The sequence below is a fragment of the Aotus nancymaae genome, unplaced genomic scaffold (assembly GCF_030222135.1).
Source record: "Aotus nancymaae isolate 86718 unplaced genomic scaffold, 86718_ANA_hifiasm-v0.15.2.pri h1tg000033l, whole genome shotgun sequence".
NCBI lineage: Eukaryota > Metazoa > Chordata > Mammalia > Primates > Aotidae > Aotus > Aotus nancymaae.
The window spans coordinates 5,649,755-5,676,648 of NW_026988447.1; the positions used below are offsets into that span (position 1 = coordinate 5,649,755).

A 26,894-nucleotide genomic window follows, 5' to 3' on the forward strand; every position below is an offset into this window, starting at 1 on the left:
TTGTAGGCTTAAGAAATTTTTAGTTTTTAATTTAAAAAATTACATTAAATCAATCAATACCTTGAGTTTTTATTAGTTTTTTGGGTTTTTAAAAATTTCTTACCTAAAATAAAGAAAAAATGTTAAATTTGTGGCTTTTTATTTTGGGATAGGTGAAAATTAGGAGAGTATAATTTGTATTTTTCTTCAATTCTATGTCTTTAGAATTATAAACTGTAAATAAATGTTACTGGTCATCTCATTAATACTTTGTAAACTCTCTCTTAAGCGTGAATGAAATGAGTGTTGGAGAAATGCAAAATCTGGTGATTCTTACAGCAAAAAAAACAAAGACTAAAATCTGATTTCTAATTGTGTTTGTTATTAGCACTTATTGATGTCAGTCTCCTGTGCTCTTACAGAGACTGAGATAGGGGCATTATTTTCTTTGATGACTCCCAGCACTTTGAGAAAAATAATCTTGGGTCCTAAACTGTCAAGAAGCTGGATGAAGATTTTTATCTTAAAGGGGCACAGGAAGTATTTATAGTTGCAAATTTTGTACACTAAATACCCAGGGAAGTCAGAGGAGCAAACCTGTCTGAAGTTGAGTCAGGCAGAGGGAAACATTTAGGGAGTTTTGGTCAGATCCAGGTCCCTCTGATTTCTCAGAGAGAAAGTGGTGGCAAAGAGTTCACAACAATTATTTGGTAGGTTTCCTTCTCAAAAGCATTTCTCGCTAAGCATTTTACTGGTTAAAGACATATTTGGATTAAAATGATCCCTATTAAAATGTAAATACTCTCTTGGAGAATCAAACTTGTTCACAGATTAGTACTGTGAATGATTTATATGGGATAATCAGATTGCTTTCCTTCTGGCTGAGAATGTGCTCTGGGAATTCGTATTTTGATTGGATGTTAAGAAGAGAGAAGGAATGATAATTCTTTTGCATGACAGACTTAGGAAGTCAGACCTGGTAGGCTGCTACCATCAGGGACTAGGAATTGCATTTGAACAAGACAAACATGATTTTCTTTTTTTCATATTGTTTCGGATTCTGGGTATAGCAACTATTATAGTTGTAGATATTCATCCTGTGTCGTTATTTGCAGAAGGCTGAAATTTTTTTTTTTTTTTAAGTAGTGGGGTAGTTTATGAACTCACTCATATATAAATGAGAGGAATTTTCTTGCACTCTATGTAATCATCTTAGGTTTAGTCTTCTGAACCAAGAGAATGAGCAGAAATAAACAGATCATATTATAAAAACTTGCACATGTCTAAGGAATGTTAAAGCAGCAAAGTAATGTTTCAGTGAATAGGCAACTTTGCTTAAAAACCCAGAGAGTAAATATTTTAGGCTTTGCATACCATAGATCTTAGTAGCAACTGCTCAACTCTGCATATATAGAGCTGAAAGCAGTCATAAACAGTAATAGAGGCTAGACAGTAAGAAATGGGTACGGCTGTGTTCCAGCACAACTTTATTCATAAACAGGTGGCAGAACAGATTTGGTTCATGGGCATAGCTTGTCGATTCTAAGTCCATGGGAACATTTGTTGATGTAAAGAAGGCTCTAATATACCTAACTCTTTCATGGTCTACCTGAGTTAGTGCTCTATCTAGTTGCACACATATGGTGATATGCACAATGTAAAAAGGAGGTTAAGAATCTGTCAATAAACTTGAAAGTGACAAGAAAAGAAAGGCTCTCTAGACAGAAATGTCTTTAGAGTTGAACAGGGCAATTCATTAGCTGATTAGAGCTTGACTGCCTTGAGAATCACAGACTCTCTTTTTGGTAATTTTCTCTTCATCAATCTTGTGAAGCTTTTGACCTGTGCATTAGAAGGAAGATTCCCAGGCTCACAGCTGACAATCGTTACTAAACCTGATGCTTTTCCCATTGTAAGTGAATAAATTGGTATTCCAGTATAAACAAAGGTATCCTGTGATTTTGATTAGCTGAGTTTATCCCCTGTAGCCTAATTAATTCTGGATGAATTGTTAAATTTGTTTCTAGATTTGCATAGCTAAGGCCCTGTCTTTGGACCCTGTGAAGAACTGCCAAAATGAACAGCCAGTGTTCAGTTCCCCATATTTTACATCTTTTTGCTGCAAACTACTAAAGGAACACTCACTGTAAAACTTCATAGTGAAGGAAAATTCTGTGGATCCTAGTTTCAGTTTTATCAGTAACAGCAGTGTGTTATTAGGCAAATAACAATCTCTTTTAGCTGAATTGTTTTAATTAGGCAAACAATATTAAAGTCTTTCTTAGTCTGAAAGGCTCAAATTCTACTACACCACATGGAGGGATTAGTTCATTAATTTAGCTCTGACTGACTGTAATCTAAAGCATAGTGAAAAATGTTCAATTTATTAAAGACAGAGTGAATAATGTGTCATTTGATTGACTCCAACATTAATGTCCCGGGGTTTCCTTGAGATAAGTTGAAGAAATGAACACAGGTTAACATTCTTCTCTTACATCTGTGATAGCTTTTCAACATGGCACTGAACACATTTGTTAACATACGGGAAATGGGTATTGATTAACTGATTGCTTCACCCGGACTAGCAAATGAAAATTCACAGTGAACTCTTCTGATTAGATTCTTTCCTTCATGTGTATATCCAATAGCTCTCCCCAGTCTACCACATAGAATTTCATTAGTAAGAGAAAATATTGAAACTTAAAAATATATACTAAAGCTGGTAAGTTAATTCTGTTTTTCATGCATTCAATATTTTACAAGTCTAGAATATAATGTCAATTTTTTTTTCAAATCGAACATGGTATTTACACCCATAAATCATACAGGAAAAAATACTTACTTTATTTTTAACATTTCATTGATTTTTTGTAAGGAAAAGAGTGATTATCTTTATGTCCGATGTCTTTTTTCTTGTGTACATATATTTAAATACAACCAAGGAGAGAGATCCAAGATGGCTGATCACTAGCAGCTCAGGATTGTAGCTCCCAGAGAAAGTGCACAGAATGAGAGGACGCCACACTTTCAGATGAATTTTTGTTACCCATGGACCGGAAGATTCCCAGCGGAGGAGCCCCAGGGGTTGCCAGGGTGACTTTTGTGTTCGGCATGGCAGTTTTGCTGATGCCTTGGCATGCGGTTGTTGGTGCAGAGTAAACAGGACTGGGTCCCCTTTTGGTCGACGTTTGGATCTCCGGGAAGGCAGAGTCACCCATTTACATGATTGAAGAAGGGACTCAAGAGGGAAGCCAGACTGGAGATTCCCGGGCAGAAAAGCACCATGAATCTTAATGCTGCTGTTTTGGCTGGCGCAGTGGGTTGCTCAGATTTCAGAGCTGGGAATCAACAAGCTGGAGGTCCATCAGAATGCCTCTCCTTCTACAGGGGATCACAGTTCCGCATCAACAAGAGAACAAGTCCTGATGGAGAACGAGTGCATTCCATTAACAGATTTAGGCTTCAGAAAGTGGATAATAAGGAACTTCAGTGAGCTAAAAGAACATATTCTAGCCCAATGTAAAGAAACAAAGAACCCTGAAAAAAGGTTTGAGGAAATGCTAACAAGAATAAACAACTTAGAGGGAATATAAATGAATTAATGGAACTGAAGAACACAATATGAAAACTTTGTGAAGTATGCAAAGGTTTTTTTTTTTTTTTTTTTTTTTTTTTTTGAGACGGAGTTTCGCTCTTGTTACCCAGGCTGGAGTGCAATGGCGCGATCTCGGCTCACCGCAACCTCCGCCTCCTGGGTTCAGGCAATTCTCCTGCCTCAGCTTCCTGAGTAGCTGGGATTACAGGCACGCGCCACCATGCCCAGCTAATTTTTTTGTATTAGTAGAGACGGGGTTTCACAGTGTTGACCAGGATGGTCTCGATCTCTTGACCTCGTGATCCACCCGCCTCGGCCTCCCAAAGTGCTGGGATTACAGGCTTGAGCCACCGCGCCCGGCCGCAAAGGTTTTAACAGTCAAATTGATCAAGCAGAAGAAAGGATATCAGAGGTCGAAGACCAACTTAATGAAATGAAATGAGAAGACAAGATTAGAGAAGAAAGAATAAAAAGGAATGAGCAAAGTCTCCAAGAAATATGGGACTATGTGAAAAGACCTAATTTATGATTGATAGGTATACCTGAATGTCATGAAGAGAATGAATCCAAGTTGGAAAATATTCTTCAGGATATTATTCAGGAAAATTTTCCTAATCTAGTAAGGCAGGACCATACTCAACTCCAGCTAATTCAGAGAACACCACAACGATATTCCTCAAGTAGAGCAACTCCAAGACACATAATCACTAGATTCACTAGGGTTGAAATAAAGGAGAAAATTCTAAGGGCAGCTAGAGAGAAAGATCACGTTACCCATAAAGGGAAGCCTATCAGACTCACAGCAGACCTCTCACCAGAAACCCTACAAACTAGAAGAGAGTGGGGGTCAATATTCAATATCCTCAAAGAAAAGAATTTTCAACCCAGAATCTCATATCCTGCCAAACTAAGCTTCATAAGTGAAGGAAAAATAAAATTTTTTGTGAACAAGCAAGCACTCAGTGATTTCATCACCACCAGGCCTGCTTTACAAGAGCTTCTGAAAGACGCACTACAAACAGAAAGGAACAACCAGTATCAGTCATTCCAAAAACTTACCAAAACGTAAAGAGTATCTCTATAATGAAGAATCTACATCAACTAATGGGCAAAATAGCCAGCTAGCATTAAATGACAATATTGAACTCACAAATATTAATATTAACTCTAAATTTAAGTGGATTAAATGCCCCAATCAAAGACACAGACAGGTAAATTGAATAAAAAGTCAAAACCCATCGGTATGCTGTATCCAGATCTATTTCACAAGCAACGACATACAAAGACTCAAAACAAAGGGATGGAGGAAGATTCACCAATTAAATAGAGAGAAAAAAAAAAAAAAAAAAAAAAACAGGAGTTTTAACTTTCATCTCTCACAAAATAGACCTTAATAGTAACAAAGACTAAAAGAAACAAAGAAGGACATTACATAATGGTAAAAGGATCAATGCAACAACAGGAGTTAATGGTTATAAACATATATGCACCCAGTACAGGAGCACCCAGATACATAAGACAAGTTCTTAATGACTTATAAAGAGACTTGGACTCCCACAGAATAATAGCGGGAGACTTTGACACCACATTGTTAATATTTGACGGATCAATGACATAGAAAATTAATAGGGACATCTGTGATTTGAACTTAGACCTGGAATAAGTAAACTTAGTGAAAATTTGTAGAATTCTTCACCCTAGGTCCACAGAACATACATTTTTCTCAGTATCATATTACACCTATTTTGAAAGTGACTACATAATTGGAAGTAAATCATTTTTCAGCATTTGCATAGCATTTTACAGACTTAAATGAAATATTTGTTGCCTGTTTGTTATTTTCTTCCCTTATTCCTTCCTGTCTCAGTTGTTGAGCACAATTATTGGCATAAAAGAGGTTTTAATACCTATTTTTAGATTGCATTCCAGCCAGGGCAATAGAGCAAGAATCCTGTTCTCTCTCTCCCTTTTTCTTTCTCTTTCTTTCCCTCAAAAAAAAAAAAAAAAAAATTGACAAAACAGACTCTTATAGCAATAAGATGCCAAATTCCAACCTGACTCTAGGATAGTATCACGGCAGTTAGCAGGCCCTGATAGAAACCAAAGTGTTTTACCCCAAAATATATTTCCCTGAATTTTTTGTATTTTTTGGAGATGGGGTCTCATTCTATGGCCCAAGCCAGAGTGCAATGGTGTGATCTCAGCTCACTGCCACCTACACCTCCTGGATTCAAGTATTTTTCCTGCCTCAGCCTCCTGAGTAGCAAAAAATAAAAAATAAATAAATAAATAAATACAACAGTAAGGATATACTTTTATATATCCTTATATATAAAAATATATATTTTTATATATCCTTGTATATAAAATAATACTTAATTTTTTTAACATTTCATTGATATTTTTGTAAGGAAAAGAGTGATTATCTTTATGTTTGATGTCTTTTTTCTTGTGTACATATATTTAAATACAACCATAAGGATATATTATTATGTATCCTTATATATTTTATATCACATTTTTATGTGATAATATAACTAAATTATACACATCTTATGATCTATCTTACCTATGGTCTATAAATGGGCTTGGTTTTCCTCTTGTTGTTAATTAGTATCTATGAAAATGAAACCAATATTATTTTGTGTACATAAACTATGGTCATCACCAATCCCAAGATCATTTAGTTTTCTCCTATGATCATCCAGGATTTTAATAGTTTTTTTGTTTAATATTTAGGTCTGTGATGTACTTTCAGTTAGTTTCTCTGAATGCATAGGGCTTTTGTCTAGTGTTATTTTATTTTTAATGTGAATGTCCATTTGTTCTAGAACAATTTGTTTAAAATGTTACTTTTCTGCCTTGTATTGTCATTTCTCTTTGTCAGAGGTCAGTTCAGTGTATTTATTCGGATCTGTTTCTGGCCTCTCTATTCTGTCCCATGACCTGCTTGTCTATTCTTTCACCAGTACCACACTGTCTTGATTATTGTAGCTTTATAATAACTCTTGGAGCCAGGTACTATCAGACCTCTAAGGTTGTTTTTCTCCTACAACATTCGTTTGTCTTGATCTTTCACCTTTCTATACAGCTCAGGATCAGTTTCTTGATATCCACAAAATGACTTGCTGGGATTTTGACTGGGATTGCATTAAATTTGTAGATGAAGTAGAGAAAAGCTAACATCTTGATAATACTGAGTTTTGGTTTTCATGAGCATGGATTATCTCTTTATTTACTTCCTTAATAAATTCATCAGAGTTTTAAATATTTTCTTATATATATCTTGTATATGTTTTGTTTTCCTCTTTAGATTGTTGATATGACAGATAAATTTAATTTTTTTTTTTTTTTTTGAGACGGAATTTCACTCTTGTTACCCAGGCTGGAGTGCAATGGTGCGATCTTGGCTCACCGCAACCTCCGCCTGGGTTCAGGCAATTCTCCTGCCTCACCTCCTGAGAAGCTGGGATTACAGGCATGTGCCACCATGCCCAGCTAATTTCTTTTGTATTTTTAGTAGAGATGGGGTTTCACTGTGTTGGCCAGGCTGGTCTTGAAATCCTGACTTTGTCATCCATCTGCCTTGGCCTCCCAAAGTGCTGGGAGTACAGGCGTGAGCTACCACTGTGCCTGGCCTGTATAATTATTTTCATATGTTATTGGATTCTATTTGCTAATATTCTGTTGAGGATTTTTGTATCTATGCAAAAATAGAAGAGATATTTTTCTGCAGCTTTCTTTTCTTGTAATGCTTTTGTCTGGTTTTGGTATTAGATAATAATGAACTCATATGATGAGTTAGAAAGTATTTCTTCTGCTATCTTATGAAAGAGAGTGTCGAGGATTGGTACAATTTCTTCCTTAAAATGTTTGGTAGAATTCATCAGTGAATCCATCTGGGCCTGATACTTTTTGCTTGGGAAGCGTGATTAATAAGTAATGTGATTTCTTTTACAAGTATAGGCCTATCCAGATTGCCTGTTTCTGCTTGAATGAGTTTTAGCAGACTGTGTCTTACAAAGAATTGGTTTATTTAATCTAGGTTATCAAATTTGTGGGTGCAGAATTTTTTTTGTAATTTTTTTTATCCTTTAAATGTCTATGGGATTTGTAATAATACTGTACTTTATTTCTGATGTTAGTAATGTTTACCCTGTTTCTTTTTTTCTGAGTTACTCTGGATTGAGAGTTATTGATTTTATCTTTCAAATAACCAAGTTTTTTCATATATTTTTCTGTATTGATTTTTTGTTTTCAATTTTATATTATTTTTTCCTGTTCTAATATTTATTCTTTCTTTTTACCTGCATACTTTGGTTTTAATTTGCTCTTTTTTTTTTTTTTTTTTGATTTCCTAAAGTAAAAGCTTAGATGATTGATTTTCAATCTTTCCTTTTTTCTAATATATGTATTCAATGCTTGAATCTTTTTAAAATGATTGTTTTCTCTCTTCTCACTTATTATAATCAAGGACTTGAAGTCCTTCCTCTTTGCATTTTTCATCTCTAATGTGTTGAGAATGTTTCCATCATGATCACAAGATGGCTAATAAAGCTTAAATTATCTCCTCCTCTTATGAGAGTGAGGGACTGTGTTATAGAAGCTTCTCTCCTGGGTCTGCAAGGGACATGGTTTCAAAGAAAGGAGTTTCCTCGCTCCACACCTCTCTCTGGGAACCAGAGGAGTTCCAAATGTAAAGTTCTTTGCCTGAGTTTTCCCCTGCGTGTGGACTAGGTGGAGAAAGCCAGGTGAGGCTCCTTTGTCCCAAAAAGTCCGAGGAAAGCTCCAGGAGGACAGGGCTCTATTACTCAGAGTTGTGGATCAAGTAGCCAATCTGGTATCAGAGTCAAAGATCAATCACTCCAGAGAAAGTTTGAAAGAACTCCTCTCATTGGACAAGAACATGAATGGGGCAAGAATAACTCAAGGGTTAAACCTCCAGCTGTTCCTACCTATAGGGATTCCTTCTCTGGGTCCCCTCCCACAACAGCATGGGAGCTGTCTTCTTTCTCTCTCTGTCTCTTTCTCTCTAATAAATCACTTTTCCAGAAACCCCTTTGGGTCCACTATATTTATTTGAATGGTAAGCTCACCATGCCTCCAGGGTCCTATCCTCATTCTTCAGGGTTAGCAAGGCCAATAACCTATGTGGTCTAGTGGTTAGCATTTGGCACCTTCACCCAGACAGCCCAGGTTCAACTCCCAGTGTGGGAACCAGGCAATCCAGCTGAAATTTTGCTCCCCCAGTTACAAGAGCATCACAGGTACAAAAATCAAAATCAAAATCAGAATCAGTATCTACTTCACAGGGCAGTTATGAAGATTAAATGAATCAAATACTTTGAACAATGCCTAGCAAATAATATGTGTTAAGTTAATGCTGACAATTATTTCTTTTACCTATTTCCTACAAGGAGTAACTCACTTGTAAAGAGATTTCAAACTTAATATAATAAATCTTGCAATGTCAATACCTTACTATTCCAAGCTATATGCTTATAATGTTAGAATCATTCTGTTGTCTGCATCCATGAATTTTTTGAAATCATAAAGTTGAAATTAACTTGACTACTTTGAGTGGCCACCCAATTTTCTCTGTTAGTACAGTTTTCATTAGGTTAGGTTTCACATGGAAGCTATTCTGCATAATAAAGAATTGTTTTCCAAGTTGTGTGTGTCACACATGTCATTGAACAAGTAGACTGATCCTTTACTTATTTTACTTCAAAATTCAAATGTGTATAATTCATTTGAAAGAGAGAAATTTAATGAAATTGAACAAATCCCTTTAAAGATAATTGTACATTTATAAGACCACTAAAAGAATGTCAGTTATGAATTAAAAAAAGAAAATGAGGTTCACTATTGTTAATATGTAAAACTGCTTGAAGTAATATCAAAATATTGTTTTTCTCTCTTTAGTATTGCACTGTCCTTATTGTAGAATAAAAAAATATAATGAAATAAAAAACAAAATTTCAATTTTGCACAAGAATTTTCTCTTCATTGTTTTCCAGAAAAGCTTTCATTGAAAAATCTTTTATTCATATATTTCTATAACTTCTGAATCTTCACTAATAGCATAGGAAGAAATTACCATTTTACCCTAGTTGCTAAATGTTTTTGTTTATATTTGTGATTATAAGTTCTCCTAATTACTTTCAGAAGTTTTGGCAGAAATAATTCTATTCTCAATTTTATATGCAGAACTTTTCTTTCTACTGGCCCCTTTTTCTCAGAATAAACTCCAGATTCTTTGAACCTATTCCATATCATACTGTTCTCCCCCCATATACGGCTCTCCTTTCTTCTCTGTCCTGTATATTAGAGGTGTCTTTAAAAAGTATGTGTTCTTACTTCCGTTATCTCTTTATAATAGCTAAATGTTCTGCCTTTTCTATGTCATAACTCTAAGCTTCTGAAAGGGATATGGCTACCTTGGTCCTTGGAAATGGGTTGACCTGGAATGTTTGCTAGATGAGGCTTCATTTAGTAATAGAGCAAGTTTATGTATATATTTACACTTTTGTTCATGGTATATAAGAATTTATGTTGCTTCGTATTTTTCTCAACAGTTATTCTCATTCGACTTTTAAATTCAAGCCAGTTTGAAGGGTTTTGGCCTAAATATTCGTCTCCCTAATTGCATAGATAGTTCAACAATTTTCAGATTTTTCTTAGTCATATAGACTAATTCACAAAGCACTTGTTGAAGTCTTTTGTCAATTTCTTGATTGTTTTGTTAATGAGTTGTTTAACTTTTTCTTAGTGATGTGTAGAAGAATGTATTTCAAATATAAGACTTCAGTTAGTTTGTGGATGACAAGGGTCTTTGCTTGGTGACTTGTGTTTTTGTTTTTTTAATAGTATCTTTTGAGGAATAGATATTTTAAATTATAATGTAGTCAATCTTATAAATCACTTTCTTTATGATGAATTCATTTGTGTATGGTTAACAAAATCTTTTTCTATCCAATGTTATGAAAATATGTTATTTGGCATTCTTACACTATCAAAGTTTACTGTTAAAATTTAACATTTGTATTTAAATTCTTTTTTCTTCTTTTTAATTTTATTTTTTTGTTGTTGTTGTCTACTCCTTGCATCTGTGAGTGTTCATCTAGAATCATTTTTCTTCTGTCTGAAGAACATTTTTAGAATTTACTTTAAGGCAAGTTTATTAGACATGAATGTTCTTTCTTTTTTGAAAATATATTAATTTTATTATAATTCTAAGATCAATTTTTATTTTATTGCATAATTTCCAGTATATCATTCTATTCTTTTCTTGTTTCTACTTTTGCTGATGAAATAAGTTACCGGTCTAATTCTACTGACCATATAGGCAGGCCATATCTTTTAATTTGCAAAATTTTAATATTTCTCTCTGTCTTGCAGAGTCTTTTTTTTTTTTTTTTTTTTTTTAAGTTTTACTTTAGGTTCAGAGGTACACGTGCAGGTTTATTACACTGGTAAATTGAGCATTTCTAATTTTGTTTAATTTCATTGTTTAGTGACTGATACAGTTTGGCTGTGTCTCCACACAAATCTCAACTTGAATTATAGCTCCCAGAATTCCTGCATGTTGTGAGAGGGACCCAGGGGGAGGTAATTGAATCCTAGAGGCTGGTCTCATGATAGTGAATAACTCTCATGAGACCTGAAGGGTTTATCAGGGGTTTCTGCTTTTGCTTCTTCCTCATTTTTCTCTTGCGCTGTCATGTAAGAAGGGCCTTTTGCCTCCCACCATTATTCTATCCATGCCCTGCCCAGCCATGTGGAATTGTAAATCCAGTTAAGCCTCTTTTTCTTCCCAGTCTCAGTTACATCTTTATCAGCAGCATGAAAACTAATATGGTAAACTGGTACAAGTAGAGTGGGGCGTTGCTGAAAAGATACTTAAACATGTAGAAGCAACTTTTGAACTGGGTATCAGGCAGAAGTTGAAACAGTTTGGAAGGTTCAGAAGAAGACGGGAAAATGTGAGAAAGTTTGTAACCTCCTAGAGACTTGTTTAATGGCTTTGACAAAAATGTTGATGGTGATATGAACACAATAATGTCCAGACTGAGGTGGTCTCAGATGGACATGAGGCAGTTGTTGGGAACTGGAGCAAAGGTGACTCTTGTTATGTTTTAGCAAGGAGACTGGCAGCATTTTGCCCCTGCCCTAGCGATTTCTGAAACTTTGAACTTGGGAGAAATGATTTAGAAAATCTTGCAGAAGAAATTTCTAAGCAGTAAAGCATTCAAAAGGCTACTTGAGTGTTGTTAAAAGTATTCTATTTTAAAAGAGAAATAGAGAATAAAGGTTAAAGAGGAACCCATTTTCTGGGGAGAAACTCAAGCTGGCTGCAAAAATTTGCATACAGAGCAAGGAGCATAATGTTAATCCCCAAGACAATTGGGAAAATGTCTCCAGGCCATGTCAGAGATCTTCACTGCAGCCCCTCCCATCATGGGGCCAGAGCCCAGTAGGAACAAGTGGTTTCCTGGGCTGGGCCCAGGGTTTCTTTCCTGTGTGCAGGGTAGGGACTTGGTGCCCCATGTCCCACCCACTCCATGGTTGAAAGGTGACAATATACAGCTTGGGCTGTGGCTTCAGAGAGTGGAAGCTGCCAAGACTCAATGGTGTTGAGCCTGTGGGTGCACAGAAGTCAAGAACTGGGGTTGGGGAACCTCCGTCTAGATTTCAATGGATGTATGGAAATACCTGGATGCCCAGGCAAAAGTTTGGTGCAGGGACAAGGCCCTCATGAATAACCTCTGCTTGGGTAGTATGGAAGGGAAATGCAGGCTTGGAGCCCCCAAAGAGAGTCCCAACTGGGGCACTGCCTAGTGGAGCTGTGAGAAGAGGGTTACTATCCTCGAGAACCCAAAATGGTAGATTCACTGACAGCTTGCAACATGAACCTGGAAAAGCCACAGACATTCAGTGCCAGCCTGTGAAAGCAGCTGGGAGGGAGACTGTACACCTGTAAAGCCACAGGGGCTGAGCTTCCTAAGAGCATGGGAACCCACTTCTTGCATCAGCGTGACATGGAAATGAGACTTGGAGTCAAAGGAGATCATTTTGGAGCTTTAAAATGTGACTGTCTCATTGAATTTTGGATTTGTATGGCCATGTAACCCCTTTGCTTTGGCCATTTTGAATGGCTCCATTTACTCAATACCTGCACCCTCACTGTATCTAGGAAGTAACTAGCTTATTTTGGTTTTAAAGGGTCATAGGAGGAAGGGACTTGCCTCGCCTCAGATGAGACTTTGGACTGTGGACTTTTGGGTTGATACTGAAATTAGTTAAAACTTAAGGGGAGTGTTGGGAAGGCATGATTGGTTTTGAAATGTTAAGACATGAGATTTAGAGGGCCCAGAGTAGGAATGATATGGTTTGGCTGTGTCCCCACTAAAATCTCAATTTGAATTGTATCTCCCAGAATTCTCATGTGTTGTAGGAGGGACCCAGGCAGAGGGAATTGCATCATGGGGGTCGGTCTTTCCTGTGCTATTCTTGTGATAGTGGATAAGTCTCACGAGATCTGATGGGTTTATCAGGGGGTTCCGCTTTGCTTCTTCCTCATTTTTCTCTTGCAGCTGCCACGTAAGAAGGGCCTTTCACCTCCCGCCATGATTCTGAGGCCTCCCCAGTAAGTTCAATTAAACCTCTTTTTCTTTCCAGTCTTGAGTATGTCCTTATCATCAGTGTGAAAACGGACTAATACAGTGATTCAGTGTGAATTAATATAGTTTTTTGTTTGCTTTGCTTGAAATTCGATGTGCTTTTTCAATCTATTGATTGGTGTCTTTTACATTTATGGAAAACTGTCAGCTGCTATTTCTTCAAATACTACTTCTCCTCCATTTTTGCTGTTTTCTCATTCTGGTATTCAAAAGAACCCTGGTTTCATTAACCTTATCTGTTTTTTGCTTTTTATTCTGTAAAGTTTCTTTTAATCTCTTTTCTAGTTTACTGTTTCTCTTTTTAGCTGTGTGTAATCTGACCTTAAGTACATACATTTAATTATTAATTTTACTTATGATAGTTTTTACTTTCATAATTTCTACCTGATGTCACAAACTTGTAATGTTTATAGTTCTGTTTTTTTGGTCAACATTTCTAATTTCTAACCTGGAATTTTATTTGCATAAACATAATACATTTTACAATCTTACTGAATTACTTTTACTGTTGTGTGTTGTTTCTGCTCCTTCTCATCATGCATTTTTCTCTTTTGGTGGGCCATCTAATAGTTTATAGTTTTCTGGTTATTGTAAATACAGAGTTGTTTATAAGAAGGATTGGATGAATGTAACAATATTAACTTATTCCAGAAAGATATTTTTTTAAGACATCTAGATAAGAGTGCTGCAGTTCATGCATTCAGTTGCAGATTGTGGCACCTTAAAGTCCTAGCACAGAGACGGACACACTCCATTATTTTCCCTATCCCATATGCCTGGAAAGCAATAAGCCACATAAGAACATCTAAGTATCTCTGTTATCTCTTCAAAATGAAAAAATACTCAGCTGAATGTGTGATTCCAGGTGTAATCTCATCTCTGAGTTATAGTTCTCTTTAGAACATAGACTGAGCAATTTCTCACTATCCTGTTATTTCTCTAATGCTTTTAAGATTACATTATTTGTATGACATGGTAAAAGTCACGTAAAACTGCATACCTCAACCATACCTCGGCTTTCTGTTCAAACTGCTTTCTGTAACCCTGATGTGACAGGCAAGCAGTCCAAACCCATGCCATCTTGGCCCCTGCAACTTGTAATAAATAACTAAGGTCTGTAATTTCCACCCTACCCAGGCAGTGTGTAAACTAACACTTATCTTGACTTCCGTGAACCACTTATGTAACAATCAGAATGCCCGAAGCCCCTCACCCTTACCCCTGTCCAGAAGGTGGTTTATAGAATGTCCAAAGTCCACTGACCCTCAGAATGTCCAAAGCCCCTCACTCCCACCCCTGCCCAGGAGGTGGTTTATGGGTATAAAAGGTCTTGACACCCTCCTTTCGGCCATGGGTTAGAGAGACCCGAGTCCTCTGTGGCTGCCAGCAATAAGTGACCTTCTTAATTGGCTTACTTTTGCCTCAGTGGTGACGCTGTACTCACTCAGTTGCAATATTTGGAGGCCCAGAGAGATTTTTCATCACCCTGATAAACCCACAGAGCCTCACCCTGGTGGTCGCTCCCCTCCCCAGGGACCCCTAGGGGAGGCACCCCCGATACGTTCCAGGGCCCCAGGGTTCCGGCCCCTTGGTGACTGGGCAACTGCGCGGCCAACATTTACCCAAAATTCCTCAGGGTCTCCGGAACTTCCGGAGGTAAGTCAGGTCTGGAAATCGGAGGACTGCTCTGTCAGGGGCCTAGGTCAGGAGACTGGACACGGTCCTTAATCTCTGACTAGGCAAGTCTACCTTGAGACGTCACTGGAGGCTCAGGTAGTTTAGTTTTCGGTTGTCTTCCATAACTTCCGTGTGAGTGTGAGAGTGAAAGTGTATGTGTGTGGTTCCACGGCCCGCAGGCTACGGGGCTTGTGTTGGCCTTCACCTGCGGTTCCACGGGGACGTCATAAGGCATAACGGTGATTCACCCTCACAATGACCAGGCCTGGGGTTTATTCGGGTACACCTTGCCAAGACGCTCTGAAACATCCCTCCGGGGACTTGGCAGGGCAGGCATCAGACTGGTCTCCCTCGGGGGACACCCACCCTGTGTCCGTCTATCTCTCATGTGGTCTGTCTTTATTGTAAGTCCTCTAGTTTCCTGAGGCAGTTACTAGCTGGTATACAGTGGTTTAGACCTGTTACTCTTGAGGTGGATAATATTCTCCATTGCCTATGTGACCATTGACTTCAAGGAACTCTAATTGAGTTTACACCCCTGGAAATAATTCTGTTCTCTTTCCTTTTCTTCTTCTTATTCTATCATTGAGGTCTCATCCTTCCTCTTTTTCATGTCTGAGAGAAAATTCGGCCCTTGATGATTTGGGTGTAGTTTTTCTCTGTCTTAGGGAATCGAACCTTAAATAAAAAACTACTAGCCCTCTTCACCCATTTAGGGTGAAAAGAGAGTAATTGTCTCTTCTGTCAAAATAAAAAGAGACAGAAAGACAAAAGAAAAAGAGATAGAGAAAATAGAAAGAAAAAAGAGACAGAAAGACAAACAAACAGGAGAGAGACAGAGAGAGGGGAGAGAGGAGAGAGAGATGGAGAAAGTAGGAAGAAAAAGAGAGAGAGAGGAGAAAGAGAAAAGAGAGAGACAGAGAGAGGGAGGGAGAGGGGAGAGAGAGACAGAGAAAGTAGGAAGAAAAAAACAGAAAAGAGAGAGAGGGAGGGAGAGAGGAGAGACAAAGAAAGTAGGAAGAAAAAGAGACAAAGAGAAGAAAAAAGAGAGAGATAAGGAGAGAGGAATTTAATGCTTTTTAGGTCTCTGTGTCAAGGCGACCAAAAGTCTCAGGGGCGGGGAACTTGCAGCTGGCCCAGCGGCTGCGAGCTCAGTTTTAAACTGACACAAAAAGCTTTTTTTTTTCTCTGCCGGCAGCCAGCCCGGCTTTCAGGCAGGCCACACCACCTCGGGGTGTAGCATTTGCATACAAAATATGGCTTAAGTAAGCTTTCTGCCTACCTTTAGTGCAAGTGGCCTGTTAGGACGGTAATTAAGGGACAGAGCCTTCAACTTCAAGGGTGCTGGTTCAAATTCTCAGTGGGGCCAGTCTTAAATGGAGGAAAGCCTCTTGGGGAAATTTAGAAGCTGAAGGGTACATAGGACTTTATGTCTTGTATATTTTGTCTTGCTTAGGATTGGCTCTCTCTACAGCAGAACTTTTCCATCTCAATTGGTGAAAAAAAGAGAAAAAAAAAAACAGATGGGATCTTCTGGTTCCCGGCCCTGTACCCACCTCCAGTGCATGACAGCCAATTTCAAGGCTAGATTTTCAGGCCAATATGGGGTAAAACTAACCCTGAAAAATCTCTGCACCCTGTGTAAATTGGAGTGGCCATCGTTTGAGGTGGGGTGGCCAGACTCCAGGACATATAATCCCAAGGTGACCCATGCTGTATGGAATGTGGTGATAGGCTTCCCTGGGCACCCAGATCAGTTTCTGTACATTGACCAGTGGGTAGGCTTAGTTCAACAGCCCCCTTCTTGGCTTAAACGCTGCATAAAGCATGCTGGGTTACAAGTTATCCTGGCAGGCCCCAAGAAAGCCCCTTCTGCACCAGTCATACTTCCCTCCCCAGTGGAGAATCAGGAATTACCTCCACCCTACTCAAGGCCCTCTGAACCAGGGCCTCAGCATCCCATGGACAGTAACCAACCCTTGTCCCCTCTGCACACCTGCAGCAGGGCTCCACACCCACCGGCGGTCCTTCCTCTCTGAGAGGCACCCCCAATGGGAGAAAACAATTGGGGTCACCCATTCTTTGTTCACATCCCCTTCTTGTCAAGTGACTTATATAACTGGAAGGTAATAGAAATTAAAAAGAGGGCTGAAACATCAAGTGCTGGAACAAGCTTTGTTAAGAGCAAGGGAAAAGCTGCCGGGCTGCGCCCAAAATTGGTGCGCAGCACCCGTGGCGTGGCAAAGGGGATTTCTATGGCCTGCAAACTGGCAGATGCATCCAGTGTGAGGGGCTGTGCAGGAGAGGAGGGGCTGAGGAACTGCTGAGTTTAATAGTTCCTGGGAGGGTGTCGTGGTGGGGAACTGCTAAGATGGTGAGGGGGAAGGGTTAGAAACCTGCTGAAATGGAAAGTTCCTCGGGGGCGGGGGGGTTGTGCTGGGAGGCTGGGAAACTTGAGGCAGTGGTGGGGTTTTAAAATGGAGTAAGTTTTGTCTGAAGGCTCAACATCCCCCCTTCTCTGAGAAGCCCCAGGCTTTGACAGGGGCTCTTGGAATCTGTACTCCAGACTTATTGCCCTACTTGGGACAACTGCCAGCAATTATTACTGATTCTGTTCACCACAGAGGAAAGAGGCAGAATTAGAAAGGAAGCCCTGAAAGCCATTATAGGTCCAGAGGGAGGAAGAGTAGAAGAGAACCAGGACCGAATTGAAGAGGTTTTTCCCTCTACCCAACACCAATGGGACCCCAACACCTCTGAACACTTTTCAACGCTATCTTTTAGCGGGGTTTAAGAGGGTGGCTAGGAGGCCCATCAACATCTCCAAGGTAGAAACAGTGACTCAAAGTCCACAGGAGTCACCGGCTGCTTTCCTGGAATGCCTACAAGAGGCATACCATACCTATACTCCTATAGGTATAGGAGTATATACCTTTCCTGAGGCCCCGGAAAATCAACGGGCCATTAACTTAGTCTTTGTCTCTCAGTCAGCCCCAGATATCAGGAAAAAGTTACAAAAACTAGAGGGATTCCAGGGAGTAAATTTAACCCAATTGCTGGAAATTCCCCAGAAGGTTTTTAATAACAGGGGTGCTCCTGGAACCGTGTAAGACAAAAAAGTTACTAAGGCAGTAATAGCAGCCCTTCAGAAGACACAGGTCATTTCACGAGGGCAAGGGGCCTTGCAAAAGGGTCCCCGGGGTCCCTGGCCCCTGTTAGGAAGAAACCAATGTGCATAATGTGAAAAAGAGAAACATTAGAAAAAATGAGTGTCCCAAGAGAAAAAGACTAGTAACCGCTTAGGAAAAGCCACGGAAGGCTATCCTCAATTTAAAAAGTCAGGATTGACAGAGCCGGGGCTCTTACTTGTTAAGCCCCTTGGAGCCCTGGGTTACTTTAAAGATTGGAAGCAAACCTATCAGTTTTTTCATAGGCAGCGGGGCAGCCCACTCAGTCCTTACTCAGCCTCTGGGACCACTATCCAGTAAAACAGTCATCCAGGGGGACACAGGAAAGACCACGACCAGTTCATGGACCACAAATTGAGTCATTGACTTAAAAAATGGCACCGTTACCCGTTCCTTCTTAGTTTTGCCAGAGTGTCCATACCCACTCCTAGGATGGGACTTACTTCACAAACTTCAAGCAAATATTTCTTTCTGTGAGAGTCAAGCTTGCTTCTCAATTCCTCCTCCCTTGGCTTTAAGGCCACCTCAGCAAATCCTCATCACCTGTGCTCTGTCAGATAAGTATCTTTTTCAGGAAGCTTTATCCTCAGAGGCAAATCAACCAACATCAGACTTCCTCTGCCAGTTCCAAGAAAATGTACCGGGAGTATGGGTTAAGACAATTTCCTCAGGCTTGGCAAGTCACCGTACCCCACTCATGGTCCAGCTATTGGCAACAGCAACTCCAGTCCAGAATCTGGAGGAGGTACTGTATACTGATGGCAACAGCTTAATGGTCAATGGAGTCAGTCCTTACAGGCGCTCCAGTTTGTTCAATCCCAGGTACACCAGTTCATTAAGGACACCTGTCCCACCCCATTGGACCTCGCAGACCAGCCGACACACCACTTCCAGCCTGGAAACTCTGTCCTTGTTAAAAGATTCGCCACCTCTGGTCTCACCCTCTGTTGAAAGGGACCCTACATGGTTATCCTGACCACACCCACCACACTCAAGGTGGACGGACTAACGGCCTGGATTCATCACACCCACATCAAAATTGCCCCACCGGAAGGACAATGGAGTGTCAAACACTCATCCCCCGTTTCACTAAAGCTAAGACGTGTGCGCTCTTCTCAGTCACCACCCTCGCCACCCTAATCCATGCTGTGAATCCCTATAACAAACCCCTCTTAGAACAAACAAACAATACTAACCTACTGGAGGAATTAATGATTTAATTCCTGTAAATAAAACAAGGTGGCAGTGTGACATGGTAAAAGCCCCAGAAAACTGCATACCTCAACCATACCTCAGCTTTCTGTTGAAACTGCTCTCTGTAACCCTGATGTGACAGGCAAGCAGTCCAAACCCATGTCATCTTGGCCCCTGTGACTTGTAGTAAGTAACTAAGGTCTGTAATTTCCACCCTATCCAGGCAAATGTAAACTAACCCTTATCTTGACTTCTGTGAACCACTTAAGTAACAATCAGAATGTCCAAAGCCCTTCACCCTCACCCCTGCACAGGAGGTGGTTTACAGAATGTCCAAAGTCCCTCACCCCCACCCCTGCCCAGGAGGTGGTTTATGGGCATAAAAGGTCTTGACACTCTCCTTTCAGGGGCCACGGGTTAGAGAAATGCGAGTCCTCTGTGGCCACCAGCAGTAAATGACCCTCTGAATTGGCTTGCTTTTGTCTCAGTGGTGATTTTGCACTCACTAGCTTACAACATTTGTATTTGGTTCATACTGTTTATGTGTCTGTTTGCTGTAGTTTCACTTCTTCTATGAATATGTTAGTCCAATTTATGCAGTCTCTTGTTACCAAAAGAAACTTTCAGGAACATTGTTTTAATTTTATAAGACCAATGATAATAAAAGCATATAATATTTAACAGATAGATATTTAGTCTCAAAGATTCTAGGCGTTTTATCATAATAAATTTTCGTATATATTGACATGTCTATATTATGCAAGAATTAACATTTATTTGGAAATCACTTATTTCTTGACAAAAATGCCATTAGAATTTCTCTGTTAGTTAAAAACCTTGTTATTAAGTAAGTGGTTATCTTAATATGAGAATAATTAACTTACTCCATTTATGGTTTCTAAGTGATTTTCTTTTTTTGATCTATTTCTGGCTTAATATTATATTACTATCTGCATTTAATTAGCAGTTTCTGAAGTAGAGAAAGGTAAAATGCTTGTTATTAGGAAATATTACTGACAAAATTTATTCTAGGCTTCATTTTTATAGCAGGAATTATAGGCGTGATCCTGAGATAATAAGATTATAAGTCTAGTGTTTAAACAGATTTAATGAAATATTTAACATAAGTCTATAAGTCTATAGTTAGGGACTTCAAAGATGTCGATATTTTGAAGAGCAGAATCTTAATTATGAAAAGCTTATTCTTCTTATGATTTTAAAAGGGACCTTTAATCAAAGTTTCTAAAGTCATCCTCTTTAAACTAGTGTTTCACAAATATTCATAATATTTGTTATTTTCTATATGTATTAAAATTACATAATATTAGGTCTTTGAGGAATTGCCATACTGTTTTCCACAATGGTTGTACTAATTTACACTCCCACTGACCCAGCAATCCCATTACTGGGTATATACCCCAAACAATATTAATTCTCCTATTATAAAGACACATGCACACGAATGTGCATAGCAGCACTGTTCACAATAGCAAAGGCATGGAATCAGCCTAAATGCCCATCAATGATAGACTGGATAAAGAAAATGTGGTATATATACATTACCGAATACTATGAAACCATAAAAAAGAACAAGATCATGTTCTTTGCAGGGACATGGATGGAGCCGGAGGCCATAATCTTTAGCAAATTAATGCAAGAACAGAAAACCAACTACCACATGTTCTCACTTATAAGAGGGAGCTAAATGATGAGACCACATGGACACATAGATGGGAACAACACATACTGGGGCCTATTGGAGCATGGAGGGTGGGAGGAAGGAGGGGATCAGGAAAAGTAACTAATGGATACTAGGCTTAACACCTGGGTGATGAAATAATCTGCACAACAAATCCCCATGACACACATTGACTTATGTAACAAACCCACACATGTATCCCTGAGCTTAATATAGAACTTAAAAAAAAATTACATCATATTTTTACCCAAATGTGTTTTTCTACTGGTAGGACCTAGTTACCATTGAAATAAATGCCTCATAAGTAACCACTAGTCATGTTGAAAGTTGTACTTAACTATGCTTTTCTCTTTGGCTTCAGATTCTTCTAGCAGCCACTTCAAATTTTTCATTCCTTGAAAGCAAGCTCTTAATTTTTCTCTAAGCCAGGCTGTAAAAATGAGAAAGCATAGAGAAGGATTCACAGTGGGAAACTATTTTACTTGCTTCTTAACTTCCCTAAGTAATCAAAAGCAAAAGCTGGATTAAAAAGGTAGTAATTGTCCTCATAATGTGAGATCAGAAAAAAGAATCATTGAAATTCTGCCTTAAATACTTGAGAAGGCTTCCAACAGGAGGCAAAGTTTGTAGAAGAAGAAAGTTTTGAAGTGTGTCAAAACACTCAGTACCATGTGTTATACTTTGAATATAAGTGTTTACCTTTTGTTGGGCACCAGTTGACTCTCAACACATGATACACATCGAGATCATTAGAGCAGAAAGTATGCAGAGGGGTATAAACTGGTTGGTGCTATTTGTTGCGAAGATAGTTTCCGTACATAACTAGCATAAGCTGTTTGCAGATAGACTGCGATAAAATGAAATGTCATTATTAATGTATATCCAAGAAAACATGGATTAACCATAGTTATGAAAATATTCTTTTCAATATTTTGTTCCAAAATTCTTTGAAGTAGCAACTATAGTCACTAAAATGTACATGCACACTCAGAGACAATATACAATAATAGATACAAAAATCATTTTTATATTAAATTACAGCTTGATTCATAGTTATTGTTTCAAGTAGTAATGCATTTCTAGAAGCAATGATTATATATCTACAAAACTTATAATTTGGGCATTTTATAAGCATTTCACTCAATATTAAAGTGTTCTTGATATAATTTAAGAATAAAAATGCTTAATATTTTTAATTTATACTATTAAATCTGTGCTTCTTAATGACTATCACAAGACAAGTAAAGATGGACATGGCAATTCTGTAGCTAAAATAAATCGTGCTGCAAAATTTATTTCAGGAAAAGTCCATTGGATTTTGAGTTGTAACCAGTAAACATAATTGGTTTGGTGTATTTTTTCTGTACAATATAGTAGAGGCGAGGTGAAACATAAAATGTGAAATATGCAGAAAACAAATCTAAGAAATTATCAAATATATAGTTATTTAAGAATATATTTTACCAAGAAAAATATTTAAAATCATTTTAAAATGAAGCCATAAAATTAAAAAATAAGTTTTCTGTGCATGTTAATATTCCTAGTGAATAGTAATTCTTTATTCTAATTACACATCTTCTAAAAAAATACATTTTAGAAAGATTGCCCACATAATGTTATGCCAAATCTCAGCATTTATTCTAAGATGATTATATTATCTAATTACCATTGTAATGTATAACTATAAAAAGCACAACCAATTCAAATGGCCTGGGACCTAATAACAGATGCGGAAGGTTAGTAAAGAGATTCCAGGGTAACTTACTAGCAATTGTATTTCTAAATGGCAGACTAGCCAATGTTCACATGCTGTTTTTAGAACCAGATGTCCCATTATCTCCTCTATAATTTAATGAGGAACCAGAAGCTGAAATTCAGGAATGTAAATGGGAAATTATTAATAATTCTTACATGATAGTCTACACGATGCTATTTTATAATGTTCTCACTTTCTGTAAGTTTGTAACATTAAACAAAGACATAAATACTGTCTGCAGATTTCAACTTTCAGTGTTTCTATTTAATTGAATAATGTTTTACTTATTTATGTATACGTCTCTATAGGAGTGTATGTGTGTATTTATGTTTCTGTGTGGTTTTATATGTGTACACATATATGATATATGATAGAGACATGTCATATGAATAACATAAAACAGACTGTAAAATAAAACAGACTGTAAATATTCCCTATCTTCTTTTTTTTGAGATGAAGTCTCACTGTAATGCACAGGCTGGAGTGTAGTGGCACGATCTTGGCTCACTGCAACCTCCACCTCTCTAGTTCAAGAGATTCTCCTGCCTCAGCCTCCTGAGTAGCTGGGACTGCAGGTTTGCGTCACCACACCTGGCTAAGTTTTGTATTTTCAGTAGAGATGGGGTTTCACCATGTTGGCCAGACTCGAACTCCTGACTTCAAGCGATCCACCCTCCTCGGCCTCCCAAAGTGCTGGAATTATAGGCTTGAGCCACTGTGCCCAGCCTTTCCTATGTTCTTGTTACTCAGGAAGCATTGAAATAAATGGGAATATGGATAAATGTGATTCAAGGTTAGACTCTTTACACAAAGGAATGGACAAGATATTTGTGACCCATTTTTATCTGATTAATCTGTCTCTATTTTGGGTGATGTAACAAACCAAAGAATAAGTTTGGGCTGAGCCTTTCTTTAGTAGGATTATCCAATGTAAGATCATTTCTGTTCACTTTGACAACACAAAATATTGATAATTTAAATAAGTGTGACTTTAGGTTTAGAGATTAGATACAATATAACAGAATATGAGTGTCAGTATATTCCTGTTTCATGTAATCAGATAATGAGGTGTCAGCCAGTGGTAACACTGCAGATTATGCAATATTTAACATGTGTGTGTGTGTTGAGGGGGTGATGAATTATATGCTTAATCCAGGCCTTAATCCAAATGCATGAACCATGTTTGGCATTGCAATTTGTGATGGTACCAAAAACCAAATAACTGTTTATTGGCTATTTACATTATTTCACTCCTCTACGTCGACATTTAAGTCAGAATAGTCATTTGAGGTATTTCTAACGTAGTCAAGACTGAACAAAGTCAAAAGGCAAGAATCACATCATAATGTAGAAAACTTCATGTCTGTGAATGCCAGCAGGAAACCAAAGGGAAGTTTTTACATGGATGCAGAACTGGTAGATATTATCCTAGTCTTCTCTCATGGTAATTGACAATGACACAGTTGATAATTCTCCTAGTTGGTAAGGATTGTCTGTAAACCAAAAGGAAAGCCAGATCCAGATTTCAATAATGTTGTCCAGCAATAGACAGAAATGTGTACGTTGGCAGAAATTTTCAGCAGTAACATGTACACTGGTTAGTTTAAATATTATATTTAATTTTAAAATTTAAGAATGATGAAATAATTCAATACCAATGTGATCTGAAAAAGAGAGCTGACAGAATTTTACTTAATTGCTGTTTGGTCAGTGAACTTCAGATTTTAACTTCTTCAACTTCCCAAACAAATCTTATTCCTTCAGAGTCAATATGTTTCCCAGCATAAAGATGCATTTTACCCATTCCACTGTGCTAGTGTTCTCTGAAGCCAGCCAGCGATGATCTCACCTCACCTACAATATAAATCTATCAGTGAATAAACAGCATCATTTTTATTCCAGTGCTGATGACACACTACATGTCGTTTTGGCAGTTAAATAATTTATCTCTCTTTTGGGTGCAATCTGCCAGGCTTATTATAACTCTACTTCTGATATTCATTTCATGCTTAATAGTTCTTTGCCTCATGAGGATGCTTGTCAATCAATTAAATTGAAATGTCATTCTGACCTTTTATTGGGAACAATTTTCTCTTTTTTCATTTCATCACAAGCTTTTTTCCCTTTTATTCGAATTAAAAGCTTTAATTACTAGTATTCAGAAACTTTATACCACTTAACCTTACAAAACTATATGGGTTATCAACATTACTGACACTGTATCTTTATCTTTACAGAGGTGATCCAATTGAGTCTGCCAGAAGATCAGAAACTAAGCATCACTGCAGCAACTGTGGGACAAAGTGCCGTTCTGAGCTGTGCCATTCAAGGAACCCTGAGACCTCCCATCATTTGGAAAAGGAACAATATTATTCTAAATACTTTAGATTTGGAAGACATCAATGTGAGTACATAAATAGAGTTGCTTTATAATGTGAATATCTTATGTGATCTACTCTAGACTCGTGATGTCTGGGGAGCTTAATGAATATTGGATATAGAGTAAAAGAGAATTATTGGAACATTGCTATAACCAATCTACTTACTGAGAGGTGCACTATAGGTCCTTTGGAATTATTCAAATTATCTGTATTGGTGTGGTAAAAAGGTTATGCGGCAATGTATTGGTGAGAAAATAAATTGGTACAAAATCTTTACAGAAAACATCTATTAAGTTTTAACATGTGAATATTCTTATCCTATAAATCCATATCTAGGATTTATTCCTATTAATAAACCTATATGTGTATTCAAGTACATATGTATGAAATCGTTTACCTTCACAATTTTGTAAAAGGAAAAATTAGAATGCCATCAATAGGAAATATGATTGTACGAGTGTATGTGTGTTTGTATGTAATAGGAATGTACAGCCATTAGAAATCAGTGAGGAGGATTTATATGTACTAACATTAAAATATAATATTTATATGTATTTATATTTAAAATATCCTATTATCTTACAGAATGCTTCTATGCATCTAAAAATATATGTTGTTAATTTATAGAAAATCTGTAAAACTATTTCTATGAAACAACTCAGTGTTGGTTCTAAGGATAGGGATAGGATCAGGATAGAATAAGTCTTACTTCCAAGAGATATTCTTTGTCACTTTTTGCATTTCTAACATTTGCATATATTAATTTTAAATAAGAAAGGATTTTAAAAACTAACACTTGGCATAGTTACTTATTAATAAAGTTCTAACACCTATGAAACACATTCTAGAAAGATCACAAATTTGTGTGACTGGCATCACGTGGCTTTCACTGAAATAATTACAGTAAGTACAAGAATATAATACTCTGATTGGTCAGTCTGGGGTCATGTGTTCACTGGACCGAGATGGACTATACCAACTCCCATGAAGTCATCTATGTTATTATTGAGTAAGAGCTGGATAGTTTCTCAATAAATGAGTAGGTCGAGAAAAAAAAATCTCTCAGAAGTCTTTGTACTCTATTAGTCTTGGTTAACCATCTCTAGAAATAATGTTTGTATGTCAAAGGTCTGACTCTCAGAATATCTATAATTATCAACAATCTTTATTTAACTTCTTACAGTTGAGAAACAGCCTATAGCTTGTGACAAATCAGAAGACAATAAAGGCACTTTTTGCTTTCAGTATGTCATAATGTATTAGAAACAAGAAACATTAATCAAAGCAAATATATATTTTCCCAGCATGAAACAACATGCTTTTCTACTCAGGTTCAGTTTAAGAAATTCAGAATTTAAACTCAATTCAATAAAGTACAGCTTCAAAAGTGCAACAAAAACCAAAACAAACTCAAGGGCAATCATCTGTTCCTTTCATGCTATCTGTTTAAAGGGAGCATCGAAATGTGAACACTTTCCTACAAGATGAAAAGTAAAAACTATGTGATTATAGGGTATCTGTGGAAATAAGGTGGGGCAATCCCTTACCTTAGTGATTTTGAAGTTTCATGTTCTCTTTCATATTTTTTATAATCACTCAAAAAAGCCATCACCTTTCCTCTTATTCTTTGCTGCTTCATAAAGAACCCCTAAAACACAGGCCTGAGATCCAAGCCCAAACTCCTATTGGTTACATCTTCCTAATGTTTTTGCTTAATGTTCTAGAATATATCAAAAACACAG

At 37.6% G+C, this 26,894-nt stretch overlaps 1 protein-coding gene across 5 annotated transcripts in view; it reads left to right on the forward strand.

Annotated features, from left to right (window-relative positions):
• FSTL5 (follistatin like 5) overlaps positions 1–26,894 on the forward strand; it is an 832,703-nt gene that overhangs the window by 515,499 nt on the left and 290,310 nt on the right. For all 5 annotated transcript variants that reach the window (XM_021666691.2, XM_064383772.1, XM_064383775.1 and 2 more), the window contains exon 7: positions 25,009–25,175. In XM_021666691.2, coding sequence (XP_021522366.2) covers positions 25,009–25,175 — 167 coding nt within the window. The remainder of the gene's footprint in view (positions 1–25,008; positions 25,176–26,894) is intronic.